General features: G+C 54.4%; 1 protein-coding gene across 1 annotated transcript in view; it reads left to right on the forward strand.

Annotated features, from left to right (window-relative positions):
• SND1 (staphylococcal nuclease and tudor domain containing 1) overlaps positions 1 to 27832 on the forward strand; it is a 505775-nt gene that overhangs the window by 217387 nt on the left and 260556 nt on the right. Inside the window, exon 13 of the mRNA XM_073329019.1 lies at positions 22027 to 22137. Coding sequence (XP_073185120.1) covers positions 22027 to 22137 — 111 coding nt within the window. The remainder of the gene's footprint in view (positions 1 to 22026; positions 22138 to 27832) is intronic.

The following is a 27832-nucleotide window of genomic DNA, read 5'->3' on the forward strand; positions in this document are numbered from 1 at the left end:
ACTTCAATCATTTGTTCCAGTATCTTTCCAGGTATTGAACAATCAGTTTGTAAGCACCTAGAGGATACTACGGTTACAAGGAATAGCCAGCATGGATTTGTCAAGAACAAAACATACCAAACCAACCTAATTTCCTCCTTTTGAGAGGTTACTGGCCTAGTAGGATGCGGGGGGGTGGGGGGGAGCAGTAGGTGTGATATATCTTGATTTCAGTAAAGCTTTTGACATAGTCCCCCATGTCATTCTCATAAGAAAACTATGGAAATGCAGTCTAGATTAAATGACTGCAAGGTGTGTACACAACTGGTTGAAATACCGTATTCCAAAGATTAATGATGAAACTGAAAGGATGTATCTAGTGGGGTCCCGCAGAAGTCAGTCCTTGGATAGTGGAGCGGCGAGTGTGCTTATAAAATTTCTAGATGACACCGAGCTGGGAGAGGCTACAAGTACGTTGGACAATGGGATTAGAATTCAAAACAATCTTGACAAATTGGAGAATAGGTCTGAGAGCAAGATGAAATTCAATAAAGACAAGTGCAAAATAACGCACTTAAGGGAAAATCAAAAGGACAATTCTAAACTGGGGAACAACTGGCTAGGTGGTAGTTCTGCTGAAAAGGAGCTGGGGGTTCGAGTGGATCACAAACTGAATGAGCCAACGTGATGCAGTTGTGAAAAAGGCGAATATTCTGAAGTGCTGTGATAAAGTGGGGATTTTTTGTAATTTTTTTAATGAATTCTGTGTGCCTCAGTTTCCCATATACTGTGCATTGCTACCCTATGTGTGGGGGGAAGGATTGAGGGCAAGTCTACAGTACAAAATTAAGTCAACCTAAGTTAAGTTGCTGTACAGCCACCGCAGTAATTGAATTGCTTTTACACGTTCACACTACACTCCTTGTGTTGGCAGAGCGTGTCCTCACCAGGAGTGCTTGCATCAATTTTACTGCCAACGTGGGGCATTGTGGGACTGTTTCTCAAAGGAAGCAACAGTGGATATAAGCAACGCAGTGTCTACGCAACTGCATTGACTTAAGTGCTATGCCTCTCGCAAAGGTGGAGTTAAGTTGGTGTAGTGGATGAGTTACGTTTGTGGGAGCTACATTTTAGTGTAGGCGCATACGGAGTTAAGTCGATGTAAGTTGCCTTACGTTGACCTAACTCTGCACTGTAGACCAGGCTGGAGTTTGCTCTAAGGGCAGGCCAAGAGACATAGACGTTTGTGTCAACTAGCTGTCTGAGCAGACTGAATGGGTCATTCAAAAGGACTGGCTGAGGCAGATCCCATATCACTTGAAAATCTGAGGGTACAATGCAAAACCCAATGAGCAGGACATGGACACCTGGCTTCTAGCACCCCAGAGGAGTAGGATTTCCCAGCCTCTCCACAGGGAAGCTGAGCAGAAAGGCCAGCAGTAGAAGAAAGGACTGGGGGATGGCGGGAATAAAGAGTTGACTTCTGCAAGGGGCAGGGTCTGTCACCTGGGAACTGACTCAGGAAGTCAGAGATGCACAGGTCCTGAAAATGGGACTCACCACAGCTTGGCTGGTGAATTGCTCTGGGCTGAGCAGCATGGACTGTGCTGTCACCTATATTTGCTGCTTGTCCTAGTTTCAGTGGACCCGGAGAGCTGTTGGTCACTATTGTCTTTATAACAGCCCATAACATATTTGAAGATTTATCAGGTCGCCCTGAGTTGTCTTTTTTCTCAGGACTAAGTATGCCTGTTTTTTTAACCTTTCCTCATAGGTCAGGTTTTCTAAACCTTTTTATTTTTCTTGCTCTTCTCTGGACTCTCTCCAAATTGTCCCCCTCTTTCCTGAAGTGTGGCACCCAGACCTGGATGCAGTACTCCTGCTGAAGCCTCACCCGTGCTGAGTAAAGCAAGATAATTACTTCCCATGCCTTATATAGGACACTCTTGTGGATCCGTGACAGGTGTATTAACAGGATCGGTGCTATGCCCCCAGACTGGAGCAGTCTCTTGCAGGAACCCCTTCAATGTACCAGATCCCCCAGGGTCTCATTCTTCCTTTGGGGTAGGTCATGTGGCTTCACCACCTCCTGAGACTGAACCTTGGGGGCTTCAGCCTCCCTGCTTCACCCTGTGAGTTCTAAGTGAGTCCTGCTGAGACCCCCCCCCCCCCCCCCCCCCCGGAGGAAGACATGCATGTCCTTCAGGGATTGAAGTACCTTGCCCAGTATTTACAGTGACACTCAGACAGCGTTGTCAAAACAGTTGGGTTTATTAGTCAATTCGAACACAGCACTGGAAGTCCTTAGATTAGTACAGAGAATGGGCTTAATCTGCAGCAGGGCAGATTTAGGTTAGAGATTAGGAAAAACTTTCTAACTCTCAGGGTAGTTAAGCTCTGGAACAGGCTTCCGAGGGAGGTTGTGGAATCCCCATCACTGGAGGTTTTAAGAACAGGTTCGACAAACATCTGTCTGGGAGGGTGTAGGTTTACTTGGTCCTGTTGCAGCATGTGCGGGATGGACTTGGTGATTTCTCTAGGTTCCCCCCAGCCCTTCATTTCTCTGTCCTGTGATTCTTTGACTTTCCGTTCAGCGATATCACAGTATATATTGTTGGCTTGCACCCAGCTTACCAAGTGATCCAGGTCGCTCTGTTGGTGACCTGTCGTTTTCATCATTTACCTCTCCTCCAATCTTTGTCTCATCTGCAAACTTCATCAGTAATGATTTAGTTTTCATTCAGTTCAGTGGTAAAAATGTTAAATAGCACATAGGGGCAGCCAGGCGGCTCTGCACATTGCCCCTGCAGTTGCCGGCCAATGGGAGCTGCAGGGGCAGTGCCTGTGGACAGGGCAGTATGCAGAGCCCCCTGGCTGCGCCTCAGTGTAGGAGCTGGAGCTGGGACATGCTGCCGTTTCTGGGAGCTGCTTGAGGTAAGCGCCGCCTGGAGCCTGTACCCCTGACCCCTTCCTATGCCCCTGCCCTAGCCCCGATTCCCGCTCCTGCCCTCCGAACCCCTCGGTCCCAGCCCGGGGAACCATCCTACACCCCCAGCACCTCCTGTACCCTAACCTCCAATTTCATGAGCATTCATGGCCCACCATACAATTTCCATACCCAGATGTGGCCCTTGGGCCAAAAAGTTTGCCCACTCCTGCGCAAGAAACACATTCACTTGATGTTTTTCCCCTTATTACATTTTGAGACCGATCAGTTTTCCTATTTTAGTCCATTTAATGTGTGCCATGTTTGTATTTCTATAGCACTTAGAGGCTGTACAAACACAGAACAAAAAGACAATCGCTGTTCTAAACCACCTACATGTTGGTTTTGTATCATTCTAGTTTCTTAATCAAAATGTCTTGCAGAACAAGTCGAATGCTTCAGGAGTCTGTCTGCTACATCAATACACTTACCTTTTATCAGCTAAACTGGTAACCTCACCTGAGAAAGATCCCAGGTTATTTTCACAGGATCTATTCTCCGTAAACGCATCTTATGTCCTCCTTGCTGCTGGCCCTTGATGTACTTTTAGGATGGGGGACAGAGACTTCCAGGCATAGAACGGTTTTTAGGGGAACAGCTTGGATTGATGGAGAAGCATGGAGATGTGCCAGAGAGAACAGCCCATAGGAGGTGAACGGCAGCAGTTTGCAGCCTTTGTTTCAGGGTGTCTGCAGACTCAGGCAGGCAGTGCGGCAGCCACAAGGGCTAGGAACTTTTATTGACAATTAAAGCCGAAGTTGTGTAGAAGCTGGTGAAGCCCCATTCTCCCCAAGGGCAGCTGCCTGTTCCCACTAGTGAGCTGGTATGTGAAGGGCACTGCCCATGCTCGCCACCCCAAGCTGGTGCGTGGCAGGGCACCTCAGCTAGGATGTGTTGGCTTGCTTCCTGTTGGACATAAAGCAGCTTCTGGTCAAGGAAGAGGGTGGGGTAGTGTGTTTTAAATAGTTGAGTCAGTTACTGTGGTAATGGGGAGCTGTGGGGGTACCTAGAGAGAGTGCATGGCTGTGTTCTCTCTGCCTATCTGCCTGGCCCCCTGGAAGTCAGAGCATACGGGACCACACACACCTGATCCTCTTCAGGGAATCCACGTCACTGCTGCACGCCTGCCGATGCCCTGTAGAATGGTCCTTTGGCCCTGGGGACAATCCCTGCAGCCCCTAGTGGTGGTCAGACCTTGACTGCCTTCAGCAGTGTGGGCTGCAGCCTGGCTCCATGTTTCTGTGAGCACTGTTCTGGAGCCAGGAGCCGGCTTTTGCAATTGTAACTCTCAACTCCCCAGGCGTTCTTGGCAGCTAGCTGTGAAGCGAGCAGGTTTGATTGAAAATCTGTAGCCTTACGTAAGGCTGTTTAAAAAGCTTGTCCTGACTTAATTTAATCAAACCTTCCAAATAAGGTCACATCCGCATTCTCCAAGGATGGCTACTGGGCAACACTGTGCTCCTCTCCCAGCCCTCAGGGCTGCTTGGTGGAGCCACTAGTCTGTCCGGGAATGGGCTGATGAAGGGGAATGGCTGCAAACTTCTCCCTGCCTGCACACACCTTGCGGATGGGGTGGGGATGGATCCTCCCTTTGGCCAAAATGCAGCCTGTACAGTGCTGCTGGGGATGGTCAGAAGGGGGAGGGAGGGACCGTCGGCATCACAGGTCCCGGTGGCTCTTGCTCCAGCCTCATCTTGCCGACTGAACAAGCGCATGAAGTTCTGCTGGGCCTCGGGGTGTGAAGAAGTAGGTTGCTTTGACTGGAGGCTGGGGGGAGTGTTCCCTGCATCTTCTCCGTCTCTGCCTGGCAGAGGGAAGCAGGTATGGCCGGCACAGTGTGAATTTTTGGCAAGGAAGCTCTTTGTGCCTAAGATGGGATTGTCAGCAACTTCCCCCGCGAGGGCTGCTGGCGACTTAGGCTCACAGCAGCTGCTGGTTGGGCTGCCCAGGCAGGATGGCACGAGCATATGTTGACTTTTGGCTTTGCAGCGCCTGGATGAGTCGCTCCAGCGCGTGCTGTAGTCTCCGGGTGTGCCTCCAACCAATCTCTCCGAAACACCTGCTCAGCTAAAGCTCCCTGCCTGCTTCCAAAGCCAGATAACTTCTTCCTAAATTAGAACTTGTTTCCTTCTAATCAGCCCCAGAACGTATTCGAGAGCTCACTCATGGGCTGGCTGCTGAGGTGATTTAACATCAGATTTTTAATGATTCCCCCATTAATCCTGGTATTCTGGGATTTAATGCTTGCTGCCCTTTGACCAATGGAAATGATGAGAACTTTGATTTCATGCATATTGGATCTGGCCAGATGCCAGCACTAGGGCGAGCAAGCTCTCCCCTCTGAAGAGATATGATTCGAGCGTGGGAGGATGGGAGGAGATGACGCGCACATGCTGCAGGTGTCTTTCAGGCCTCGTGCATGGAGCCAGGGCAGCCTCTTTGTTGGCCAGGCAAGTTCTGAGTTGCTGTTATTGGGTCTCTCCCCCAGGATACCCACCCACCCCCTCTGCTACAGTCCCTGAACCGAGGGCAGGGGGGCTCAGGAGAGCAGTAATGAGGGCTGGAACCTTTCCCCTCGCTTCGCTGGTTCCAATCCAGTTTGGGTCAGTGGTCACCATCTGATTGCGGAGCAGCAGCCTCTGCGGAATGAACGCTGCACCCGGTGCTGATTGGGGCTCTCGGCGGCAGGCTCGGGAGAGTCAAAGACAGGGTGGGCCGTGAAGAAGTATTCTCTTCCCCTCCTCTACCCCTCCCCCCCCCGGGAGGGCTGGGACAAGGGGAGCTCTGCCTGTGTCTAGAGAAGGCCGTTAACCTGGGGAGGGTGCTGGGGGGCAGCACCAGACAGCTCTGCCCTTCCCCTGGGGGCGAGGGGCTTGTTAGCTAGGTAAGCGTTGGTGGGGAGAGAAGGGTGGGGATTGCTGCTCCCAGGGAGGGGTGACCGTCTTTGCTGTGCTGCTGTTATACGCAGGAATTGTGACCCATTGTTGAGGTCGCTAGTCTGGGGCTCAGGCCACCTGTGCTTTCTTCCCAGCTCTGCCATCCCCCTGCTGCGTGACCTCGACCAAGTCCCTTCCCCTCCCGTGCCTCGCTTTCCCCGCCTGCCCTTTGTCTACTTACACTGCCAATGTTTGGGGGAGGAACTCTCACTGTGGGGTGTGGGTGCCCAGCAGAGTATGGGGAGCCTGGATTATGGCCAGGGGCAGGGTCTCCGTTGGGCAGACAGGGGACGGTGCACAGTGTGTGGTGGCAGTCTCAGCTGGTGTCCTACAGGCTCTCCCATAATTCAAAAAGTCTATTGAGAAGCTTTGGCTCCAGGCTTCTTGTATCGTGAGCCCCCTCCCTGTCTGTGACTCTGTCCAGCTGGCCTGACAGCTTTCTGCACTGTGCAAGTTTGAGGTTTTCAGTCAGTAAATCCTCGCCTTTCTCCCCAGCGGAGTCCAGAGGGGTGGGTCTGTGAGGAAGGATGCTTCGCTCTGCGGGTGCCAATGTGAAATCTGTTCCCTTTGCAGAGGGGCCAGCACTTGGCTGTAGACACCCCTGAATTTCAAAAGGGCCTAATGCACCACAAGTCTTGCTTCAGACCTGAGGATGCGCTAGGCCTCCTGCATCCCCTGGTGAATTTCAGCCTTAACTGCAGATAATGGCAGGCCTGTCAAACTTTGGAAGCCAGCTGCTTTTTTCTGATTGCCAGTCCTGGGTTCTCCTCTGGTCTAACAGCACCTTGCCTGAGGTGACTGCATGTGTGGTTATATGCCCCCTCCCTTGCTTGGTGTGTGGGAGTTCTTTTGGTTTGTTTTTGTTGGTACCTTATGTTGCTCTTCTTGGATGCATGGGGAAGGTTTTATTTTGCATCAACAAGATGTTGCACTCTTCCCCAAGGAGCCCAGGAACCACTTCCATTCTGCACTGGGAATCCAGCCAGAGGAGCCATTTGGCCTGCTTCAAAGCTTGGGGGCGGGGGATTGTTTTAACCACCGCCTCGCTGGCTTTTCTGCATTTTCTGGCCACGTGCCATGGCCTGGGGTTTGGGCAGGTAGGGGTCTCCGTGGCGGTGTGTGGATGGTGCCGTTCGGGATCTGAGAGTACAGTGACGTGGAAGGGATTCAATTATCAATCATATGCTAATTCTGCGTAACAGATGGTAGCTGGCCCTAGAGCTGAACAGCAGCACTGGCAGGGAGGGGGTTAACCTGCAGCCTGCGTTGCAGCCACGCATGCCACCACGACAGGTTGAGTTGCTGTAGTAGCCCTGTTAGGCCGCTAGCTTTGCCAGCGGCTCTCGCCTCTCGTCACCGGGAGGCAGATGAGGGGCCTGCTCTTGTGCAGTGGGTGCTGAGTTCGTGTCGCGCTCCTCGGCGCTGAGAGCAATGGGGCTCTGTTGAGGAAGGGCTGCCCAGGTTGGGTCTCCCTATGCTGGCTGGAGAGATGGGTGCCTGGCGAGGGGTGAATTGTCACGTGCAGGATCTGGAAGGAGGAGTGGGGAGCCCTGTGGGTCCCATGGCCAGTGGAGAGGCAGGGGAAGTTCCTTGCTTTCCTAAGCTCTTGGAATTGCAGCTGCAGCCCTGGGATGCTCGGCGGACATGGGCTCCTGTGTAGCCCTGCAGCACTCCTTGCTTTGAGGGGCGTCTTGAAGTGCTGAGGCTTCAGAGTAGCAGCCGTGTTAGTCTGTGTCCGTAAAAAGAAAAGGAGGACTTGTGGAACCTTAGAGACTAACCAATTTATTTGAGCATAAGCTTTCGTGAACTACAGCTCACCGAGCAGGACATTGTCTGTTTGCTGCCCCTCGTGGTCAGGCCATGGCACAGGGCTCGGTGAGATGGCTGTTCACAGCCAGAGCAGATATCTGGTATTGCCCCAGAATGTCTCACCCTGAAGTGCCTCTGCCTAGACTCCACAAAGCCCACCCCTGTGCTGCTCTTGGCCTGTCTCCCCCTCGTGCTTTGTTCCTGTGTGCCATGTCTAAAGCTTGTATTGCAGGCTCCTTGGGGGAGGGGCCATGTTGTTCCAGGACTCCTGTGAAGTGCCCTTAATTCTCTTCAGGCCACTGCAAAGTTAGGAATAACAGGAGATCCTAAAGCACTTGGCGAATGAGGACGGGAGATGAACGCTGTTGCCGAGATGCAGCCACTTCTGCAGTGGAGCGTGACAGCCGTTCAGTAATGCACAGCTGCTCTACCCCAGGGCTTGGGTCCGGAGCTGGAGATTCCGGCACCCAGTCAGACCTGCGGGGGAATTGGTTAGCAGGGTGGGACTGGCTAGGGAACTAGGGCTGTTTCCCTCCCTGCCCTCACTGTGGCTGCAGTGATTTAGCCACCTGCCGTCATCCAGGGAGGTCTCTGCTGGAGGCCTGGGGTGTGGGAGAGGAGAAGGGACTGAATGGAGCCTACGTGTGCCACTTTGTTGTTGTGGATCACTGCCCATGCAGGTCTCTCCTCCAAGGCCTCCACTGAGTTTGCACATGCAGGTGGGGCTGGGTCTCGAAGCTCCCAGCTGAGCTCTGAGGCCAGGGTGCTGGGCTCCTTTTCTGCCCCGGAGAGAGCAGAGCTGTGGGGGGTTTGGAAGGAGAGATCCTGAGAGAAGCTGTGTGATGCCTCAGTGCTTCAGGGGTGCTGGGAGACTTGAAGCACGTTGATGCCGCACTGGGAGAGCAGAGCGGAAAGCCCCAGCCCTCGATGCGGGGAAGGGCTGGAGCAGCGGATGGGTTTGGGGCTCCTGGTTCTGCTGCGGAGTGGCTGTGCCGCTGGGAAAACGCTTTCACCGTCTTGTCTCAGTTTATTGAAAAATGGGGATGCCAAGCCTGCTCCTTCCCGGGCAGCGTGTTTGCAAGGAACTCGTCGCTCCCTGGCTGAGAGGTGCTATCAGCGCAGAGTAAATTATGGTGATGAAATTGGAATCTGGGTCCTAAACTGAGATGGGGTCACAATATTTCACAGGATCCAGACTGCTCCTTTCCAAATGCACAGCCCTGGTGCTCGCTCGAAACAGGTTATTCATCCAAGAGAATTTCCTTATAAAGCACAAAGTGAGCAGATATGTCTTCATTGAACAGGGCTGGGTGTTATTTAAAGGGACATTGTCAAGCAGGTCAGACTCCGCATGTGACCTTGCCTTGACATTGTTGCAGTTTGGCAGGTCCCCTCTAGGATAAGAAGCCTGGTTTTAGTTCCTTGTGTCCTGTGCCAGACGGGGTGACTGGCAACAAGGGCAGCCTCACACCCACGGCCTTCAGCACTTGTGTTTCCTCTGAGTGTGCTGAATTAACAGTGGCTAAAGGGCAGTCTGCAGCGCAGTGCTGGTAGTCTGGAGAGCTGGCAGCCTCCTTCAGCTACGTATGAGGGAATGAGAAGCACAAGAGTAGAGGCAGGAGCCATCAGAAGGCAGGGTTTGTGGGGCATCAGTAGAGCTCTGTGTGGGGAGCCAAGGGCTGGGATAGCAGGAGGCTGTGGGTCAAGATTGACTGGTACTAGCAGAGCTGTGTGTGGTGGTGGGGAAATCCTAGGGCTGAGCTAGTAGGGCGGCTGTGGGTCAGGACAGGGGGGTGCTGGCAGAGCTGTGTATGTGGGGAGCCCAGGACTGAGCTAGCAGGGGGCTGCAGGGCAGGACTCGAGGGTGCTGGCAGAGCTATGTGGATGCGGGTTCAGACCTGGAATGGCAGGAGGCACTGCCGGTTAGCTCTGCTGATGAAATGACAATGCTGCATGTGTGTACCTTGCATGGCATCTGAGTACACCCTGCGTGATCCTAGACCCAGAGTTACAAGCCCTAAACTCTCATGGGCACTGAATTCACCCAAGCACCAAAGGAGAGAATTGCACACCATGCTGATTTCATTGTTTAACGGCCAGGTTTATGACTCTCTTCCAGCTCAGCTTGATCTCAGCACCAGGAATTGTTTTTTCAAACCCTCCAATTTAAACGGGCCCAGAGTGCCAGGAGCGGGGTATGGGATGGAGGGTGGGCACAGGCCGTGAGACTCAAACCCCACATGGCTGCACGGCGCTGTGCAGGGATGGGGGGCTAGGTCCAGTCCTCGCTGTAGATCTCTGCTCCACAGTGGTGGTGGTGTGCATGGTGCCTTGAAAGAGACAGACCAATGGCTTTTGCACACAGACGCTTGTCCCAGAGGAGGTGAGCCATGGCCAGCCCGCGCCCTTTTAGCATTTCCTTAAGCTCTTCAGGGAGAAGGGAGCCCCGATGAAGGGTCCTGTGGTTTTGGCTCAAGGGCAGGGCTTCAGCAAGACTTTTTTGACACAGTCCCACAACATTCTCGTAAGAAAGCTGAAGAAATGGGGGCTTGGCGGAACTACTGTTAAGTGGATACATAATTGATTAAATTATGTATCCACTTAACAGTAACTATTAATGGACTGATGACGGATTGGAGGGAGGTCTCAGGTGGGTTCCCCAGGGTTCTGTTCTGGGGCTGGTGCTGGTTACCATCTTTATCAATGACCTGGATGTAGGACTAGTGAGCAGACCGATCAGATTTGCAGATGAGGCAAAGCTGGGGGTGTTGCAAACACTTTGGAGGGTAGAGCTAAAATTCAGAGGGATCTTGATAAACTGGAGAACTGGGCTTGAGACAACACAATGAAATTCAACCAAGACAAATGTAAGGTGCCATCCTTAGGGAAGGAAATGCACAAATACAGAATGGGGGATAACTGGCTTGGCAACAACACGGCTGAGAATGATCTGGGAGTTGTAGTGGATCACAACCTCAGCACGAGTCAGCAATGTGATGCTGCTGCAGAATTTCAGGTTACATTAACCGAGGCACAGCATGCAAGTCACAGGAGGCAATAGTACCGCTCTGCTCGGCGCTGGTGAGGCCTCAGCTGGAGGACGGTGTCCAGTTTTGGTCACCAGTGTCTAGAAAGGATGTAGAGAAACGGGAAAGGACCCAGAGGTGAACGACAAAGGTGATCAGAGGGATGGAACACCAGCCATACGCGCAAAGGCTGAAGGAACGGAGTATATTTAGTTTGGAAAAGAGGAGATGAACAGGGGAGGTGATAGCGGTCTTCAGATACTTGAAACACTGCCATAAAAAAGATGTAGAAAAGCTGATCTCTTGCCATAGAAGGCAGGACAAGAGGCGATGGGTTCAAACTCCAGCAGAGCAGACTGAGATTAAATCTCAGGAAAAACTTCTTAACTGCAAGAGCAGCAGGAGGATGGGGAAGCTCCTTCCCCTGGAGATTTTCAAAAGGAGGCTGGCGCCATCTGTCCTGGGTGGGTTAAACACAACAAATCCTGCATCTTGGCGGGGATTGACTAGATGACCCTTGCACTCCCTTCTGTGGTGAGCAGCGAGGTTCAGATCTGGTCACTGGTTCGAACCCATGCCAGGTCAGTAACCACAGAAGGTTGTCCCTGTCAGATGGGCTTTTGTAGCCCTAACTCAGTGTACTAGAGGAGAGGTGCCAACATCCCAAGTGCATCAGTGCAGCTGGCTCTGGCTGGTCCCCTTTATCGGTGCCTTGGCAGAGGGCTGGGAGAACCAGGGGAGCTGAGCTCCTCCCTCCAGGGCTGGGAGAGCATGTGTGAAAACTGGGCTGGACAGCACTGTCCATTCTGCGATGATGGGTTCCATTGCTGGGACCAATGGGAGCCTTCACTGGCGTGGGAGTGTCTTGGGGGACTTGGTCAGTGTCTAGGCACTTGCCCATGGAAAGGAGATCTGACAGTCTTGCTGAGGGAGGCAGAACACCAGTTACAGAAAAGGTAACTGTCTTATCCAGTGGCTGGGACTTGAGGTTAGACATGTTCAGCCTTGAAAGAAGGTGCCGTTTCCTGGCAGCGAAGCTAATTGGAACAGTTCCTTGGGGCGGTGGTGGGCTCACTGTCACTTGGAGTCTTTAAGAAGAGACTAGATATGTTTCTAAAAGCTCTGCTTTAATCCAGCATTGGGCTGGATGGTCACGGTGGTTCTTCCTGGTCTGGGAGTCTCTGAATCCCCCTGTTCATCCCCCTCCTTCACGGGGGTGCGCGGAGACCGGGATTGCCCTCAGCATGCTCAAAAGGTTCACAGCTCTGCTTTAAGATAATCATTCTAATCATACTTCAGGGCTTCAGCTGGCTGCCTACAATGGTCAGGAAGGAATCGCTCCCCCTCCCCCCCATGCATTATTGGTGAGGGGTATTCTGGGGTTTTTTTCTCACCGTCCTCTGAAGTATCAGAGATTGGCTGGAAATATGGGACATGGACAGGGTAGGTCAGTGCTGTGATGTGACGCAGAGCTTCTTCTGGCTTAAATACCTGGCTTGTGGGTCTTGCTCACGTGCTCAGGGTCTAACCGACCCACAGATTTTGGGTCAGGAAGGGGTTTCTCCTCAGGTCAGGCTGGCAGGGACCTTGGGGGTTGTCACCTTCCTCTGCAGTGTGTGGGGCATGGGTCACCTGGGCAGGGATAATCTAGTGGCTTTGTGTCATCACGCATTGCTGGCACCATGGTCTCACCTGTTCTCTCCCTGTGGCTCACTGTTTGCTCTCCTGCGATCTGAAATGCTTTGGTCTCAATAGAAGGGTAGGTGGTTGAAATTTAAATCAGGCCAGATGAGATGGTCCTTTAGCCTTAAACTGTGAAACTCGATTAAAACATGAGTCGGGCTGGAGCCAAGCTGCCCTGCACTGTGCTGGCTGGGGTCTTCCCCTCAGCCTGGCTGCATCTGGCCCTGCCTCCCCTGCAGAGGAGTCGGCTGTGCTGGGACAGCCCAGGTGGTGCTGCCTGTACCTTAGAGATTCTGCGCAGCTCCCCGAGGGAGCCCACACAATGGCAGAAAATGCCGGCTACTTTACTTGTCTTAGAAAAGCCATAACCATGATCTCGCTGAATAAATGAAGCCATCAGCTAGGAGTGGCAACAAGATTACAGTGCTCCAGCAATGCTGGGGGCAGGATGAAACGGTCTGTTTAGGAAGCGGGGAGAGAAAGCTGAGTGCCGACTTGCGTTTTTCTCAGCGCTTTACTCTTTAATCCCTGCTCCCTCCCCCAGGATCTCTTGCTCCTGCTGCCTGAGTGTTCCCGTACAACGCCGCTGGGTTACTAAGGGTTCAACTGATCCATGCACGATTTTCCTGTCCCTGTGGGGGGCTGATACTTGCCCTGTCCCCACTAATTCCACGCAATGGCAGCAATCCCGAGGGCACAGGAGCTGCTGGACTGGGGAAGATGCGGCCTGGTATCCCGCCTTCACCCGTGGCAGTACCAGAAGGGTGGAGATGTGCCAGAACTGCCTCTCGCTGTCTGAGGTACCATACTTGCCTGGCCGTTACCGTCCTATCACAATCTCCTCATGTCCATATCCTGCCAGCTCCCGTGGGTGGCCAGGCAGGGGGTCACCCACATACTGTGGCGAGAACTGAGGCCCAGAGTAGCTGTGTGGCTGGCCGAAGGTCACACCAGCAGCCTGTGGTGGAGTCCTGGCCCCGGGGTCATCCCTGCTCTCTGCAGTAGCTGTGATGGGGTAACCTGCTCCCAGCGACTATTTCCTCCTGACCCCTTAGCGGGTGGCCTGGCCCTTCCAGAGCTCGTCTGTCATGTTCCTGCGGTGCTGCTCTAGCCATGTATTTGGGTTTCCCCAATGCAGAGTCTCAGCCTGTGGTCCCTTGCTCACCCCCTGCTGAGGCTCTCCCCGGCCGATCGCACCCTGAGCTGGAGTGCCTGGATCCCCCACTCTGTGTGCATGGGGGTGGAAGTGGCTGGGATTGGAGCACACCGGGTCCTGCGTACCTGTCGCTGTTGGCCACGGCCCAGGGGAATGGAGGCACGGGATGAGAGTGCTCGTCACAGGCATTTACCTGCTGCTTGCAGACCTGGGAAGCTCTGAGATCCTGAGCTGTGAGTGATGTGCCAGGCTGGTAGGGTCTGCCCAGTGATCGGGAGGGCCCCTTGTTAGGCCAAGTGAACACCCCTGTCCATATGTCCTTGCCAGTACCTTCAGTGCCGGCTTTCTCCACAGCTGATCCCAGAGCAGAGCTCACAGAAGGTGCCGATGCCGGGCGTGGTGGAGCTGTCCAGTTGCATCAGCCCTTTGTTGGAAGCTGATTATCAGTAACTGGCTGGGTGGGGGCTCTGGATTTCTTTGGAGTAGGACTGTCCAAGGAGAGGCTGTGGCTCCCCACGCACCCCTTATTGCGCAGGTCCGTGGGCTGGAAGCAGTGGCCCAGGGTACGGCTCCTTGCCAGGGGCAGATGTGTCTCCAGGAGCTGAGGTGTCTTTGCTGTGTGTTGGGCCCTTCTGGCCAAACATGGAAGCTTGTGCTGGGTGCTCACGGGAGCGGGGGGCAGGATCCTGGTGATGGCTCTCTGGCTTGTCCCTCAGAGGATTTCCGTGCTTTCCCTTGTGGGCTGGTCAGTCGTAGCCCTGTATGCCAGCAGTGGAAGCTGAGGCCTGGAAGCTGCCATGAGGGACCCTGGGCAAGTCACCCTGCGTCAGTGATGGGGCTGGGAATAGTGCAGGAGACCAGGACTCTTGGGTTTCACCTGCCAGCTCCCTCCCTTCCTTCTGTGCATAGCAGTGGCTTTTCTCGGGGAGCGAATGGGGATGGTGAGCATGGGGTTCAACAACTACCCTCTTCTTCTTCCAGTGCTTGCTCATGTCTATTCCAGTATAGGTGTGCGCCCGTCGCGTGCACCATCGCCGGAAGACTTTACTCCGAGTGGTATCAGTTGGGTCAGCTCTGGTGCCCCTGGAGTGCCACCTCCATGGCATGGTATCACCTTGGTTACGTACTCCAGCTTCTGGAGGGGGGCAATGAGAATTCTCTGCTCCGGCTGAAAACACATCAGGTGGGTGAGTGGCTTGGAGCCGCATCTGTCAGCAGTGCCCTCCCTTTGCCAGCCTTCCCTGTGCTCCAGGGCTGCAGCAGTGCCACAGACCCAGATCCCACAGGATGTTCTGAAATGGAGCTTTTTGGTTTTTCTCCTCCTGGCATGCCTGGCGAGAATTCCCCTCACCTGGAGCACTGCCATCCACCCCAGAGCTGGCTGCATTTCAGCTCCCGCAGGAGCTGGGGGATGGGCAGTACTGGAGCAATGTAAAATCGGAGAATGGCAAATGGCCCCTCAGTTCGCTGAAGATGGTGTGTCCGCTTCCCAAATGTGCAGGGGAGGATGGAGTCTCCGGTCAGCTTTGCCCCTTGCCCCTGTGCCAGTTGCCTCCAGAGCCCAGTGGCTTTGAGCGTGCCAGGGCTGGAGCAGGGCTTTGGGCTGCCCAGCGCATGGAGGGGAGGAGCCCAGCTAGCGCCACTCCCATAGCTGCTGTGCAGGTCTTGCTGGTTGCCAGGAAGTGCTCTGGGCCTCCCATTCGGCTTGGCCTCGCTGCCAGAGCCGGCCTGTGTGCGTCAGTAAAGATGATACCTGTGCACAGAAGAGTCCGCGTGGGGTTGCATCTGGCCTCTCCCGCGGTGGATCCAGTGAGCTCCCCACAGCCTGCCTTGGCCAGTGCTGAGCAGGGTGTGAGCGTGTTTGTGTGGACACCGTGCTGGGAATGGGGCCAGGTTTACAAGCCCCAGGGACTGGAACTCGCTTTCCGTCCCCGGAACAGGCACCGCCTGAGCAGCTGAGAGTCAAGCTCCTGCCCCCTCAGCCCTGACTGACAGGAGAGGGGTGTGGAGGGGGGAGCTCTGGCTGCAAGGCCCCTCTGCTGAGGTTGGTAACAAGGGGGCGACGGGGACACCTGTCCGCTGGGGACTGAGACCTGCCAAGAGTTTACTGGACACCTGCCAAATGCCAGCGACTCAGTTAGTCAGCCTGGGTCAGAGATCTCCCCCTGGGAGAGCTAGGCTATAGCCCCCATTTTCCTCCAGTCCCTGTCCTCTAGGGACAGCTTGACCTGCTGTTTCCTACTCCCCGAGCCACTTGGCTTTGCTCTTGAGTCCTCCAGAGCTGGATTCCTGCGAACTCGGTCTCGAATGGGCATTGCATTGGGGCACTTCTTGGAGTACACCAGGCCCCGGTATTGGCTCTTCAGTACTGTAGTCCTGTCTTTTTTTGGTGTTCTTGGAAACCTGCCGGTTGAGGTGTCTTGCTTTCCCTGTCCCAAGGGAGGGTGCATAGTCCTAGTGCCAGGACATGTGTGGTGTGAAGTGAAACCGGGAGCATTGTCCCATGAGAGGGGCTTTTATTTCCCACACAGAAGCGGGCCTGGAGGTGAGTACTGGCTACACTCCCTCTCCTGCACCTTTCCCGAGCCAAGTCCCATTCTCTGTGGGGCACAGAGGGTTTGGTGCCTGGCTCCCATGAGCCCCGTTCAGAGCTGGGAGCTTTGTTGCCATTGCTGTTGCTAATTTCATGCTTAGTTTTTCAACTCCAGCTGAGGAGACAGGATGCTAGTCTGCCCTCCTGGAGGTCAGGTGCCAATCACTGCCTGGGCTCCTCTCCCAGCAGCTCTGTAATACTGAATCCAAAATCTAGGCTAATGTGACGAGACCTTCTCCGTAAGGCACTGTGCACCAGCTGTTCTGGTTCCGCCCCCCTCCCTGCTGCAAAGCTCCAGCTTTTAACATCAGCACAAACGCACAATACGAACCTCAATGAGCAGAGAAGCCTCAGACGTTTCTTTAGAGATGTGAAATGTGTCAAACTTCAGCAAGCAGCATTCGAACAGCATGTGCTGGCTGACTGGCTGAGAGCTGGAATGGAGACTCGGCATTCTCTCGCGCCCTTCCCCCCTCGCTTTGTACCACGATCTGCAAACACCGTTCAAAAGCAAGCTTCTGGGATGCTTTCTGCCGAAAAGAAGAAAATAAGCTACCTGGGGATTGAACCCCGGCCTCCCTGGCTGCTGTCCAGGTGCTCAGGCTGCTGAGCTGGTGCACTAACAGGCCTCGAGGAAGCCACAGGAATAAGTTGCTAACTGCTAATCCTAGCAAAACTCCACTGTTGGAAAACGAGCCCAGCTCTGCTTCCAGATCCCCCTTCTCCTCCAACCCTCGCGGACTGCCCTTCAAGCAGTCTGGGACAGCGTCTTGCTCCAGGGAGGCTGATGCACCTAGCATCGGCCTTTAGGGCATCAGCTGAGGATCATGGTGTGATTTGCTGGGAGCCCTCAGGCTGAGCCATGTAGTCCAGGTGGAGGTGGGAAGGGGGCTGGGTTCGTGGCCATGGTGTGGGAGTCCACCCAGACGCAAGCTACAGATTGTCTTGGCGCTCTGAGGGCAGATGTCCTCTGGGAAGGACAGGGAGGATTAAGGGCAGGGAGGTTTTCCCCTCACTCAGCTTCAGCTGCTGCTCTGTCCAGGGTCCAGGCTGATCTCATCCAGTCCATTGGAAAGCCAGGATTTGGCACCGTGGGTGTCAGGAAGGTGGGATAGAACTGGGAGACACCTGTGTGTTGCTGCATGCCTGGTGAAAGCTCACTCCCCTTGTGGCCTTGTACAGAAGCTGAAGGGTGAGTCCCCAGGGAGGAGATCTGGATGCCAATGCCCATCACAGCTTGCTGGGTGTGGCATGAGACATAACTGCCATCATCTCAGCCATGTCCTGGCCCCTTCCATGCCTGAGAGCCCAGCAGGGTGGCGTGAATGCAATGGAAGGGCTCTGCCATAGAAGCCTGGATGCATGACCTTTGCTGTGGCCAGGAGGCATGCATCCTGCAGGGCCGCTGGTGCTCTCCCTTCTGGGCTGTGCTGTTGCAATGTGTGTTCGGTTGGTTGCTGGGCAGTGGGAGGGTGATCAGGGTAGTGCTGGGAGAGGCGGGTTGCACTGAGATGTGGTTCGTGGACTGGCTTACGGCGGCAGGTTGTGCCATTGGCAGAGGTGTTAATGGTGTCGGTCGGCAAGGCTCCTGGAGGCTCTGACGCTCCTGCTGGGTGGAGCCTGTCCCCCCACCGCCCCCTCGGGTTTTCTGCATGGTGGGTGAGCTGACTCCAGAGAGGGAAGGCAGCGTGTTCTGCATCCCTCGTGTGGTTCCCTGGGACCCCAGAGGCCGGAAGGTGGCTGGCAGCTGGAGGCGCTGAGGTTAGCGGAGTGCTGTGGCCTGGCACTTCAGCTGTCAGTGCGGCAGGGAGGGATCCATGGCCAGAGCAGGGTTCCTTGTGCCACATCCGGGCTGTGGCTGTTCTGCCCTGGCCTGTGGCATGATGGGCTGCGTGCGTGGGCTGGAAGGCCTCACCCCGTTGCAGCGGCCCCTCCGGGCAGCAGGTCCAATGTCTTGAGGAGAGCCTCTGCAGACCCCTGTTGCCTTGGGAAGTAGGATACATGTGCTGGGCAGATAATTTAACCATGTGCCTCTGTCCCCTTAAAAGGGGTTCAGTCACCGGGAGTCCTTCAGGGGTTGGGGGAGGGGGCACCTACGCTTGCAAAGAGTGCTTTGTCATGCGTGTGTGTGGGAGGATTGCGGGGAGCGGAGGTGGCTCACTGCAGCACCTAGCTTGGCTAGGAAAGCAAGGGTGTGTGGGCTGCTGGTAGCAAACAGCCTTCTGTTTGCCTTCCCCAGTGCGCCTGGGAGAGGAGCTGAGGTGCTTGTTCCTGGTTGCCTGTCATTTTGAGTGCTACCTCTGCAGCTGCCTCCCGCTGCTGCTGATTTCCTCACTTACGAATCCTCTGATTTTCCCCTCCCCACTCTGAGGCGAGCCCTAATCTCAGCTTTCGGCACCAGCCCAGCCTGACCCCTCCCCATGGCACAGAGCGGGGAGACGCTTGTTGGAAGCTGTTAAAGGGATGAGTCCTGGGTTTGTAAGTTGTGAATTATCGGTGCCTGCCCTGTGTGTGTAAATGGAGGAGAATTACTGATGAACTCGGCCAAGTACCATTCATGAATTTGTTTAAAGCAGCATAATGCAATGGCAGACAGTTTACCGCGCTCCCTGATTGGCATGCAGGCTTCATACCGCATCCACTCCCTGCACTGAGGATCTTTCCCCCTGACCTTTCCTTCACAGCTGAGAAAAACGTACACAGTCCTGAATGTACGAGAGCGATGGCAGCCTTTGTCAGGCTGGCTGCAAGGGGAAGGTTTGGCTGTTGTGTCCAGGTCCCAATGCAGCTCACCTGGGTGAACCGTGTGTGACGGGTTGGATCACAGAAACCCCCTTGGGGCTGCCAGCCGATGTGCCAAGAGTACTACTGCCCCTGCTTTCCCTGCCAGCTTGGGACTTCAGAACCCTGCCCGGTTGTGCTGTACGGGGAGATGTCCGCAAACCAGTAAAGTACCTGAAACCACTATGGCTTATTGCTAAAAGCAGCCAAGTCCGCAGGCTGTAAAGTGGCCATGTAGCAAACTTAGCTTGACCAAGGCAGGTGGGGAAGCGGTTTTGAGTGCCACAGAAAGGGCAGCTTGACCCCACGTCCTTCCTGATAAGAATTGTGTTGAAGTGGCCGATACATGCGTTTTAGAAGAGCAGGATGTGCCCCAGGAATGTCTGTTGGGGCCTCAAGGCTGCAAACTCTGGAAAAAGCCACACCTGGTTAATCAGTAATCAGAAGGAGCTTCTTGCTTGCCCATTGGAACTGCTTGCTTAACAAGTTTTCTTTAAGGGACATGTCATTCTAGTACTAATGTATAAATAAGGGGGAAAAGTTTGAGGTGGTGGGACTCTTCGGGACTGGACTCTCCCTCTGGATGCATCTTGTTTTCCCCACCGGCAGACGCTGCTGCTGTGTCACTCGAGAGCCACTCTCAGCTTCGGTAATTATCAAGGGTTGGGGGTGTTTTACTAACCTGTTACGGATGTAAGCGCTTGAGAGTAAGTAAAGTTTAGCTTTAAGTGAAAGCACTCTTATGTTGTCCTGTTTGTGCCAGCCATCTATCGGTCAGACGGCTGTGTCTCCCCTGATTTATTTCCTGACACCACCTCGCACAGAGTAAAAGTTACCAAGAGTGTTGGGTTGAAAGAACCCTGGGTAATGGTGCCAGACACGCTTTCCCACTTTTTTTTTCTGAACAATGTCCCACAAACTGCAGGCTTAACTGAAAACAGCTTAAGTGGTGTTCCTGTCTCCAACACTCAGATGCCCAACTCACAATGGGGTCCAAACCCCAAATAAATCTGTCTTACCCTTTATAAAGCTTATACAGGGTAAACTCATAAATTGTTTGCCCTCTATAACACTGATAGAGAGATGCACAGCTGTTCTCTCTCTCCCCCCCCCCATATCAATGCATACTATGAGTTAATTAATAAGTAAAAAGTGATTTTTATTAAATTCAAAAGGTAGGATTTAAGTGGTTCCAAGTAATAACAGACAGAACAAAGTAAATTACCAAACAAAATAAAATAAAACACGCAAGTCTAAACCTAATACAGTAAGAAAGTAATTACAGAGGAAATCTCACCCTCAATCTCAAACTGGACAGTCTCTACGTAAAAGAATAAATGGACACAAATCAGATGTCAAGAATTATAACATTCAAAAACCAGTTGGAGAACACTTCAGTCTCTTTGGTCACTCGATTACAGACCTAAAAGTGGCAATTCTTCAATAAAAAAAACTTCAGAAACAGACTCCAACGAGAGACTGCGGAATTGGAATTAATTTGCAAACTGGATACAATTAACTTAGGCTTGAATAAAGACTGGGAGTGGATGGGGTCATTACACAAAATAAAACTATTTCCCCATGTTTATTCTCCCCCCTCTCCCCCCACCAACTGTTCCTCAGACGTTCTTGTCAACTGCTGGAAATGGCCCACCTTGATTATCACTACAAAAGGTCCTCCTCCTCTCTCCCCCCCCCCCCCCCCGCCCCTGTGCTCTCCTGCTGGTAATAGCTCACCTTACCTGATCACTCTCCTTACAGTGTGTATGGTAACACCCATTGTTTCATGTTCTTTGTGTATATAAATCTCCCCACTGTATTTTTCACTGAATGTATCTGATGAAGTGAGCTGTAGCTCACGAAAGCTCATGCTCAAATAAATTTGTTAGTCTCTAAGGTGTCACAAGTCCTCCTTTTCTTTTTGCGGATACAGACTAACACGGCTGCTACTCTGAAACCTTTTACGGACTGGTCTCCTTCTAGTCTGGGTCCAGCAATCACTCTCACTCCTATGATTACTGTCCTTTGTTCCAGTTTCTTTCAGCCTCTCCACCCCCAAAGGATACCTATCTCTTGAGCCAGCTGAAGACAAAATGAAGGGGTCTCCCAGAGGCTTAAACAGACTTTCTCTTGTGGGTGGAGCATCCTCTCTCCTATGCAAAGTCCATCTCCAAGATGGAGTTTTGGAATCACATGGGCAAGTCGCGTGTCCATGCATGACTAAGTTCCTTTCCAGCCAGGCCACATTCCTGGGAAAGGTCAGATGGGGATTGGCTTTTCCAAGTTCATTGTTGGCTTAAGTATTTCTTGATTGGGCACTTACTGAGAATAGTCTTTTCTCAGGAAGCTGACCAACTGCTTCACTGAGGCTACTTAAAGTTAAACAAGTACACGGCCAATATTCATAACTCTGAATGCAAAAATGACACATGCATACAAATAGGATGAATCGATTCAGTAGCTCATAACCTTTACAGAGATATGTTACATGGCATATGTAGCATAAAACATATTCCAGTTATGTCATATATACATTCATGAGCATATTCCCATAAAGTATTATGGGGTGCAACGTCACTGTGAACAGGGCTTTGTGTTGGCTTAGTCCCCAGAAGTGCCCTGCCCTTAGCCGCTCTCTTTTCCCCCCTCACTTCCACCCAGGCCCAGTTGTGCAGCTCCAAGGAGCCAGTAAGCCAGCTCCATAGCTCCTAGGCGGCCCCCTGAATCACAGCTGTGGGGTGAGGAGCTGCTCTCCAGTGGGGCTGTGGGCAAGAGAGGGATGGGGAGGGAAGCAGCTGCTCCTTCCTTCCCCTGCCTGGGCTTCTTCTGGGTACTAGGGACCAAGGGATGCTGCAGCTCTCAGCTGGTGGGTGCCAGCTGCTGTGCTCCCCTTTGGGACCCGCATTGGGGCTGTGCCTCGTCGCTGAGCTGCTGCAGCTCCCCTGTGTAGTGTTACATGTTACATACGTGGCAGAGGGCATAGTCATGCCCAGTGCAGGGGTATGTGCGTGGAGGGGGCTGCCAGGACTTATGTCACCTTCCCCCCAGGCTGAGTCCCCGGTGTCTTTGTGTTGCAGAAACATCGCTGAGGCCCTAGTGAGCAAGGGCCTTGCCACGGTCATCCGTTACCGGCAGGATGATGACCAGCGATCCTCGCACTATGACGAGCTGCTGGCCGCGGAGGCACGGTGAGTGGGCATGGCTGGTTGCCTCGCAAACAAAACGGGGGAGGGGGTGTCTGTGCTGGGCCAGGATAGCTGCTGGGTGAAGGGCATTGTGGGTGCAGGCCTGCAGGAGAGCATGCCCGGCAGTGAGGTGTGGGAGAGTGCCACGCAACAGGGTGGGCAGCAGACCTGGTGTGTGAGCTCTAAGGACAGGGCGCTTCCTTTGGCTGCTTCATGGGCGAGGGGAAAGCGGAGGGAGCATTAGCCCGGCGGGGGCGGTGGGAGGAGGTGCTGGCACTCGGCATGGACTATGCTTGGGTCTTCTCCATTCTGCCGTCCTGACTGCTGCCCCAGTTCTCCCGGGCCTGGGAAGGGTCACAGCAGAGCCCCCATAGGGACGGGCCAGGCACCTCCCCTCCAGTTTCATCACCCTTCCTCCCATACCCACCTCCTCCTCGGGCAGCAAATAGGGGAAGGGGCTTCCTAGCTGAGCTCCCCACCCTTCAGTCCCTGTCCACCCCATGCTCTGCCCCTTCCCCAGATTGCTGACTGACCCTGAGCTCTCCGGGCTGGAGGGAATGAGTCCCGTGCCATGTGATGCCCTGTAGCCCTGTGACGCAGCAGGGAGGGGGGAGTGTTGACCTGGGAATGTGGCAGGGGAGTTGCACTGGGGATGGGAGACCTGAGAGCCTGTAACCTGAGCTGGGAGGGGGAGGTAACACCTCTGCCCAGGAAACTGGACGAAGGCTGCAGGAGAGAGCCTGCTGGGGGGGTTTAGTTTCAGTCTGGGGCTGGGTGGTGGAACACAGGGAACCCCAGGGCTGGGGTCTAAGCTCCCTGCTCCCCAGAAGGACTTGACTGAGGGGTCCTGGTTGTACCCAGAAGCTCTGTTTTGGACTGTGTTCCTATTGTCCAATAAACCTTCTGTTTTACTGGCTGGCTGAGAGTCACGGCAAATCCCAGGAAGAGGGGTGCAGGCCCTGGACTCGCCCACACTCTGTGACCAGCCCCCTCCCGCATTGCCTCCGCTGACCTTTCTGGCTCCACGTTGAGTTCTCGGTTACCCTCTTGCTTTTCCAAACTCTGCTCCTGCTCCCCAGCTGTGTGGCTTGCCCTAGCCAGGGGTGCTTCTCACGCCCCATTCATCTGGAATCCTGCCTCACTTCGCCGTTGTTGAGCTGCCTCTCCCTAAGGCTGCGAGTGCAGCAAACCCCCCAGCGCCTTGCACTGCAGAACGAATGTCTGGTGCTGCAAAGGGCTGTGTAGCGCTGGCAGCATGCCAGGCGTGCTGTGAGTCAGTGGGTATGGTGTGTTGCATTTGGATTCTCCGTGTTAATTCTGGAGCTCCCAACAGGCAGATTAAAGAAGATAACATTTTAAAAATGCCTAGGAGATTGTTGGAATCTTCCAGCCCATTGCATGTATCAAGCTTGGAAAGGTGGTCAAGCTGAGGGGAGTTCAAAGGCCTGAGCTTCGTTCCCTGGGGCCGCGTGCACAGCAGAAAGCATCAAGAGCTTCCGGCCCCAGCCTGTCTGCAGGAGCAGTAATTGCATTTAAAGAATACAACATCTGAGCGGATTCAAAGGACTTTAGACACATTCTGTGCTCATGTAATTAGGTTGGGGTTATCTTGGTGAGAGAAATGCAGGCAAGTGTTCCTTTTGCCTGGTGCGTCCTCTGTCCTGGCAGGGCGAACTGCAGCTCCGCAGGAGGCACCTGTGGCCCAGAGCTCATTACCCAGCTCCCCTCCCTTCTCTGACCGATAGCAGGCCAGACCGGGCAGCTCCCGTCACCCACATCCCCCAGCCCCGGGCAGCTCAGTGAACCTCCTGGTTTGTACTGCTGCTTCATCCTGGGATCCCAGAGCACTTTGCTAACTTTACAAGAGGCCACCTGGTAGGTGTGCAGCTGGGGATAGCCCAGGGGTTCTCAGACTTCTGTACTGGTGGCCCCTTTCACACTGCAAGCCTCTGAGTGCGACCCCACCCTTATAAATTAAAAACGCTTTTTATGTATTTAATACCATTATAAATGCTGGAGGCAAAGCAGGGTTTGGGGTGGAGGCTGACAGCGCACAACCCCCCATGTAATAACCTCGCGACCCTCTGAGGGGTCCCGACCCCTAGCTTGAGAACCCCTGGGGAAACCGAGGCACGGTGGTAGTGTTACTGGGCTAGCTCTATGGAAGCAGGCAGTCTGTGGTGAAGCCTGGGGTCCAGTCAAACCCTATCAGTCTGAAATCAAAGTGTGTGTGTGTCCCCTCTGCTGTTTGGGGGTTCACTCCCACCTGCTTGTGCCTCCTGGCGCTGATGCACTGGGGTGTCCATTGTGCTGCCCCCAGTCTCCGAGCAGAGAACTGGCGGGTGACCCTGCTTCCAGCAGGGGTGGTGTAGGTGAGATATCAGCCGGGTGTCTGGCCACAGGCTGTTGTGGGCACCTGCTTCCCAACTCCTCCCTTCCGTTGTGGTTGGATAGGGGAGACGTCTTCCCTTGTGGCCCTCTGCTGCTGTGCCGCCTTGCTGTGTGGCTGTGGAGCAGCTGCTGCGGGCCAGCCCAGGGGCACATGCGTTTCAGGGCTGGTGACCGATGCATTGACCATTGTGCTTTAAAGCCAAGCAATGCCAAGCTGAAGCCGCTTGTGGAGGCTTTACAAGCGTCAGGGTCTTGTCCTTCCACTGAAGGGCCTGGGAGCTGCGGAGCAGGGGGCGAGTGAGGGGAGGTGTTGGAACGGTTGATGGGATCATTATGTGAAGAGCAGAGAGGGGAAGGGAGAAGCTAGGAGAGGCGAATTAAGGCAGGAAGATGCCAATGACTTTTAGGGAGTTGGGGCATGGGTCCATGCCTTGGAAAGGCTTACTGGAGCTCTGCCGAGCTGTGAGATGGTCCACGTGCCTTTCTCCCTGCAGCCTACAAAAAGTCTGGCCAGGATCCACGGTCCATCCTTGATAGGCCCTGGCGACCAGCAGCGAAGTGGCGAGCAGGAGGGAGCTGGGGAGTGGAGGGAAATGGGCTTGCTCGGGCTGGGTGGACCCTGCTTGGCTTTGCAATGTCATGGGGTCCCTGGCTCCCCATACATGGCATACAATCAAAACCTGGTAAGAACCTACACCCAGATGGTTAGGCTGGAGAGTGTCAGGAAACCCAGGCAGGAATCTTGTGGTGATCAAAGGCACTCTTAGAATGTGGGGAAATCCAGAGTGAAGGTCAAACTGAAGCAAACCCCAGCCTCCCCTGACAGTGCCTGGCCCAGGGAAAACCTGGCAGCTCGGGCACTTGGGCTCCCACTCACGCACGTGCCAGGTCTGGTGTCCGCACCAGGGGCCAGATTCTCACTGCGCCAAGGCCCCTTGTGAAGTCGGCACAAATCATGTTGACACCTGTGGTAAGGCCTGTGCCGCTGCCGGGCAGTGTGAAGGGGCTGTAGTGTAGACAGCTTGTCCGCACAGCTGGCGCAGGTCTGAGCAACACGCGGCTGGTCGCAGCCCCTGGGGCCAAGACTCCACACACAGGTAAAGTGTCCAGTGGCTTAGTCAGCTCAGGCCGCCTTGCCAGCAAACCACGGCGCCCAGAGAGCCACTCCAGATGCTTGCCTAGGCAAATGGAATGCTAACAATGATTGCTCCCTGGTCATTAAGAGCCTGCTGGCCCTTAATTACACAAATGTCATTAGAGGAAGAGGGAGGTGGTGAGCCTGCCTGTCCACACCACAAAATTACAGCACTGACATGCTTTACAAGCACAGAGGTGAAGCAGAATCACCGTATCAGAGACTTGTGCATATGAGTCCAGGCACATGCGGGCTTCTTATCGCGCCCAGCATGCAAAGGATGAAGGGTGGATGGGAGAATGGGGGCATGGATCAGTACAGTTGCTTTACCAGAGTCCTTCCAGTCCATAGCCATAGTCTGCAGCCTTCTGCCAGCCCTGGGAGCAAGACCTAGAACCTGAAATAATACAATGGGCACAGCTGGACCTGCTTGAAGGAGCAAAGGATGGCGCGGCGGGGGGTGAGGGTGTGGTGTTCATAGAATCATAGAATATCAGGGTTGGAAGGGATCTCAGGAGGTCATCTAGTCCAACCCCCTGCTCAAAGCAGGAACAATCCCCAATTTTTGCCCCAGATCCCTAAATGGCCCCCGACAAGGATTGAACTCACAACCCTGTATTTAGCAGGCCAATGCTCAAACCACTAAGCTATCCCTCCCCCCGGGGCAGAGTTAAGGAGGATGAACAGAACAGGGAAGCTGATATTTCTGGGGGCAGAGTTGAGGAGGAGGAGAGGCTGGTGTATCTGGGGGGGGCAGAGTTAAGGAGAATGAGGATGGGAGAGGCTAGTATCTCTGAAGCACAGCAGGCTCTAGTAGCTCTGCGATCTAAGGCTGCGCTGAGTTTGCCCACCCCTGCCCTAGAGGATTAAACTTTTTGGCCTGAGGGCCACGTCTGGGTGGGGAAGTTGTATGCAGGGCCATGAATGTAGGGTGTGGGGTGTGCAGGAAGGGGCTGGAGTGCAGGGTGCTGCAGGGGGCTCAGGAGTGGGTGCAGGAGGGGGCTTAAGAAAGGGGGTAGGGGGCTCAGGGAAGGGGTTTGGAGTGCAGGAGGGGGGCAGCGGGGGTTGGGGGTGCAGAGTGCAGGAGGGGGCTCAGGGCAGGGGGTTGGGGTGCAGCAGGGGGCTCAAGGCAGGGGGTGCAAGAGGAGTTCGGGGTGTGGGCTCTGGCCCGGCACCACTTACCTTGAGCAGTTCCAGGGTGGCAGCAGCGCGCAGCGGGGCTAAGGCAGGCTCCCTGGCCCCACTCTGCCCCTGGAAGTGGCCAGCATGTCCGGCAGTGGCTCCTGGGGGTGGGGCAGGGCGGGGCATGCAGCTCTGCTGCGCGCTGCCCTGGCCTGTGGGTATGACTCCTGAAGCTCCCATTGGCCGCAGTTCCCCGTTCCCGGCCAGTGGGACCGGCAGGGGGCAGAGCCTGCAGGCGAGGGCAGCGCCCAGAGCCCTCTGCCCCCCGCGCCACAGGGCTGGCACTCCAGCAGGCCAGATTGAAAGCCCCGATGGGCTGGATCCAGCCCGTGGGCAGTAGTTTGCCCTCTCCTGCTCTAGGGACTGTATACTCTCTAGGGGTCCTCAGGATGTTTTGGAGTCAGGCACCGAACCAGCCGGCCCTGCTGCTCCCTATAGGCTTCCTGGTCGATTATTTCTCTCTCAAGCCTGTTGTTCTTCATGTGCCACCAGTCAGGACTTGGCCTGGCTGCTCAGCCACCTTCTTGTCGATTCCCATAGCATCCTACAAGTCAGAGACGGGAGACCCCGCTGGGTCCCATACAGTCCTTATCCCCGGCTACTGCGGCCTCAGGCCCGAGAGGATTCAGCTCAGCTCAGTCTTAGCTGTGGAGTCCTAGCTGCTAGACCCTCCCTAGTAGTGCGAGTGTGCTGTCCCCTCTAGCTGTGTGTGGGAGGAGATCAAACACGGCTTGCCTTGGGAGACTAGTCCGGAGTCTGCAGGGAATTCTGATTTGCTATTCCCTTTCCGTTCCCTCCACGTCAAATCCCCTTTCTCTGCACTAAACAATTCCTCTGCTTCCTTGGCATCTGCACCATTAAATACTTGTACCCTGTTCCATTCTTCTGCACCCTTTGTCGCCCTTAGTCTGCCCTTACCCAAGCTACGCAAATTAGCTTTAGCCCTAGCCGCACAAATTAATCCATCCAGGCCCCTGCCCTCGTGTGTGC

The sequence above is a fragment of the Lepidochelys kempii genome, chromosome 1 (assembly GCF_965140265.1).
Source record: "Lepidochelys kempii isolate rLepKem1 chromosome 1, rLepKem1.hap2, whole genome shotgun sequence".
NCBI classification, from domain to species: domain Eukaryota; kingdom Metazoa; phylum Chordata; order Testudines; family Cheloniidae; genus Lepidochelys; species Lepidochelys kempii.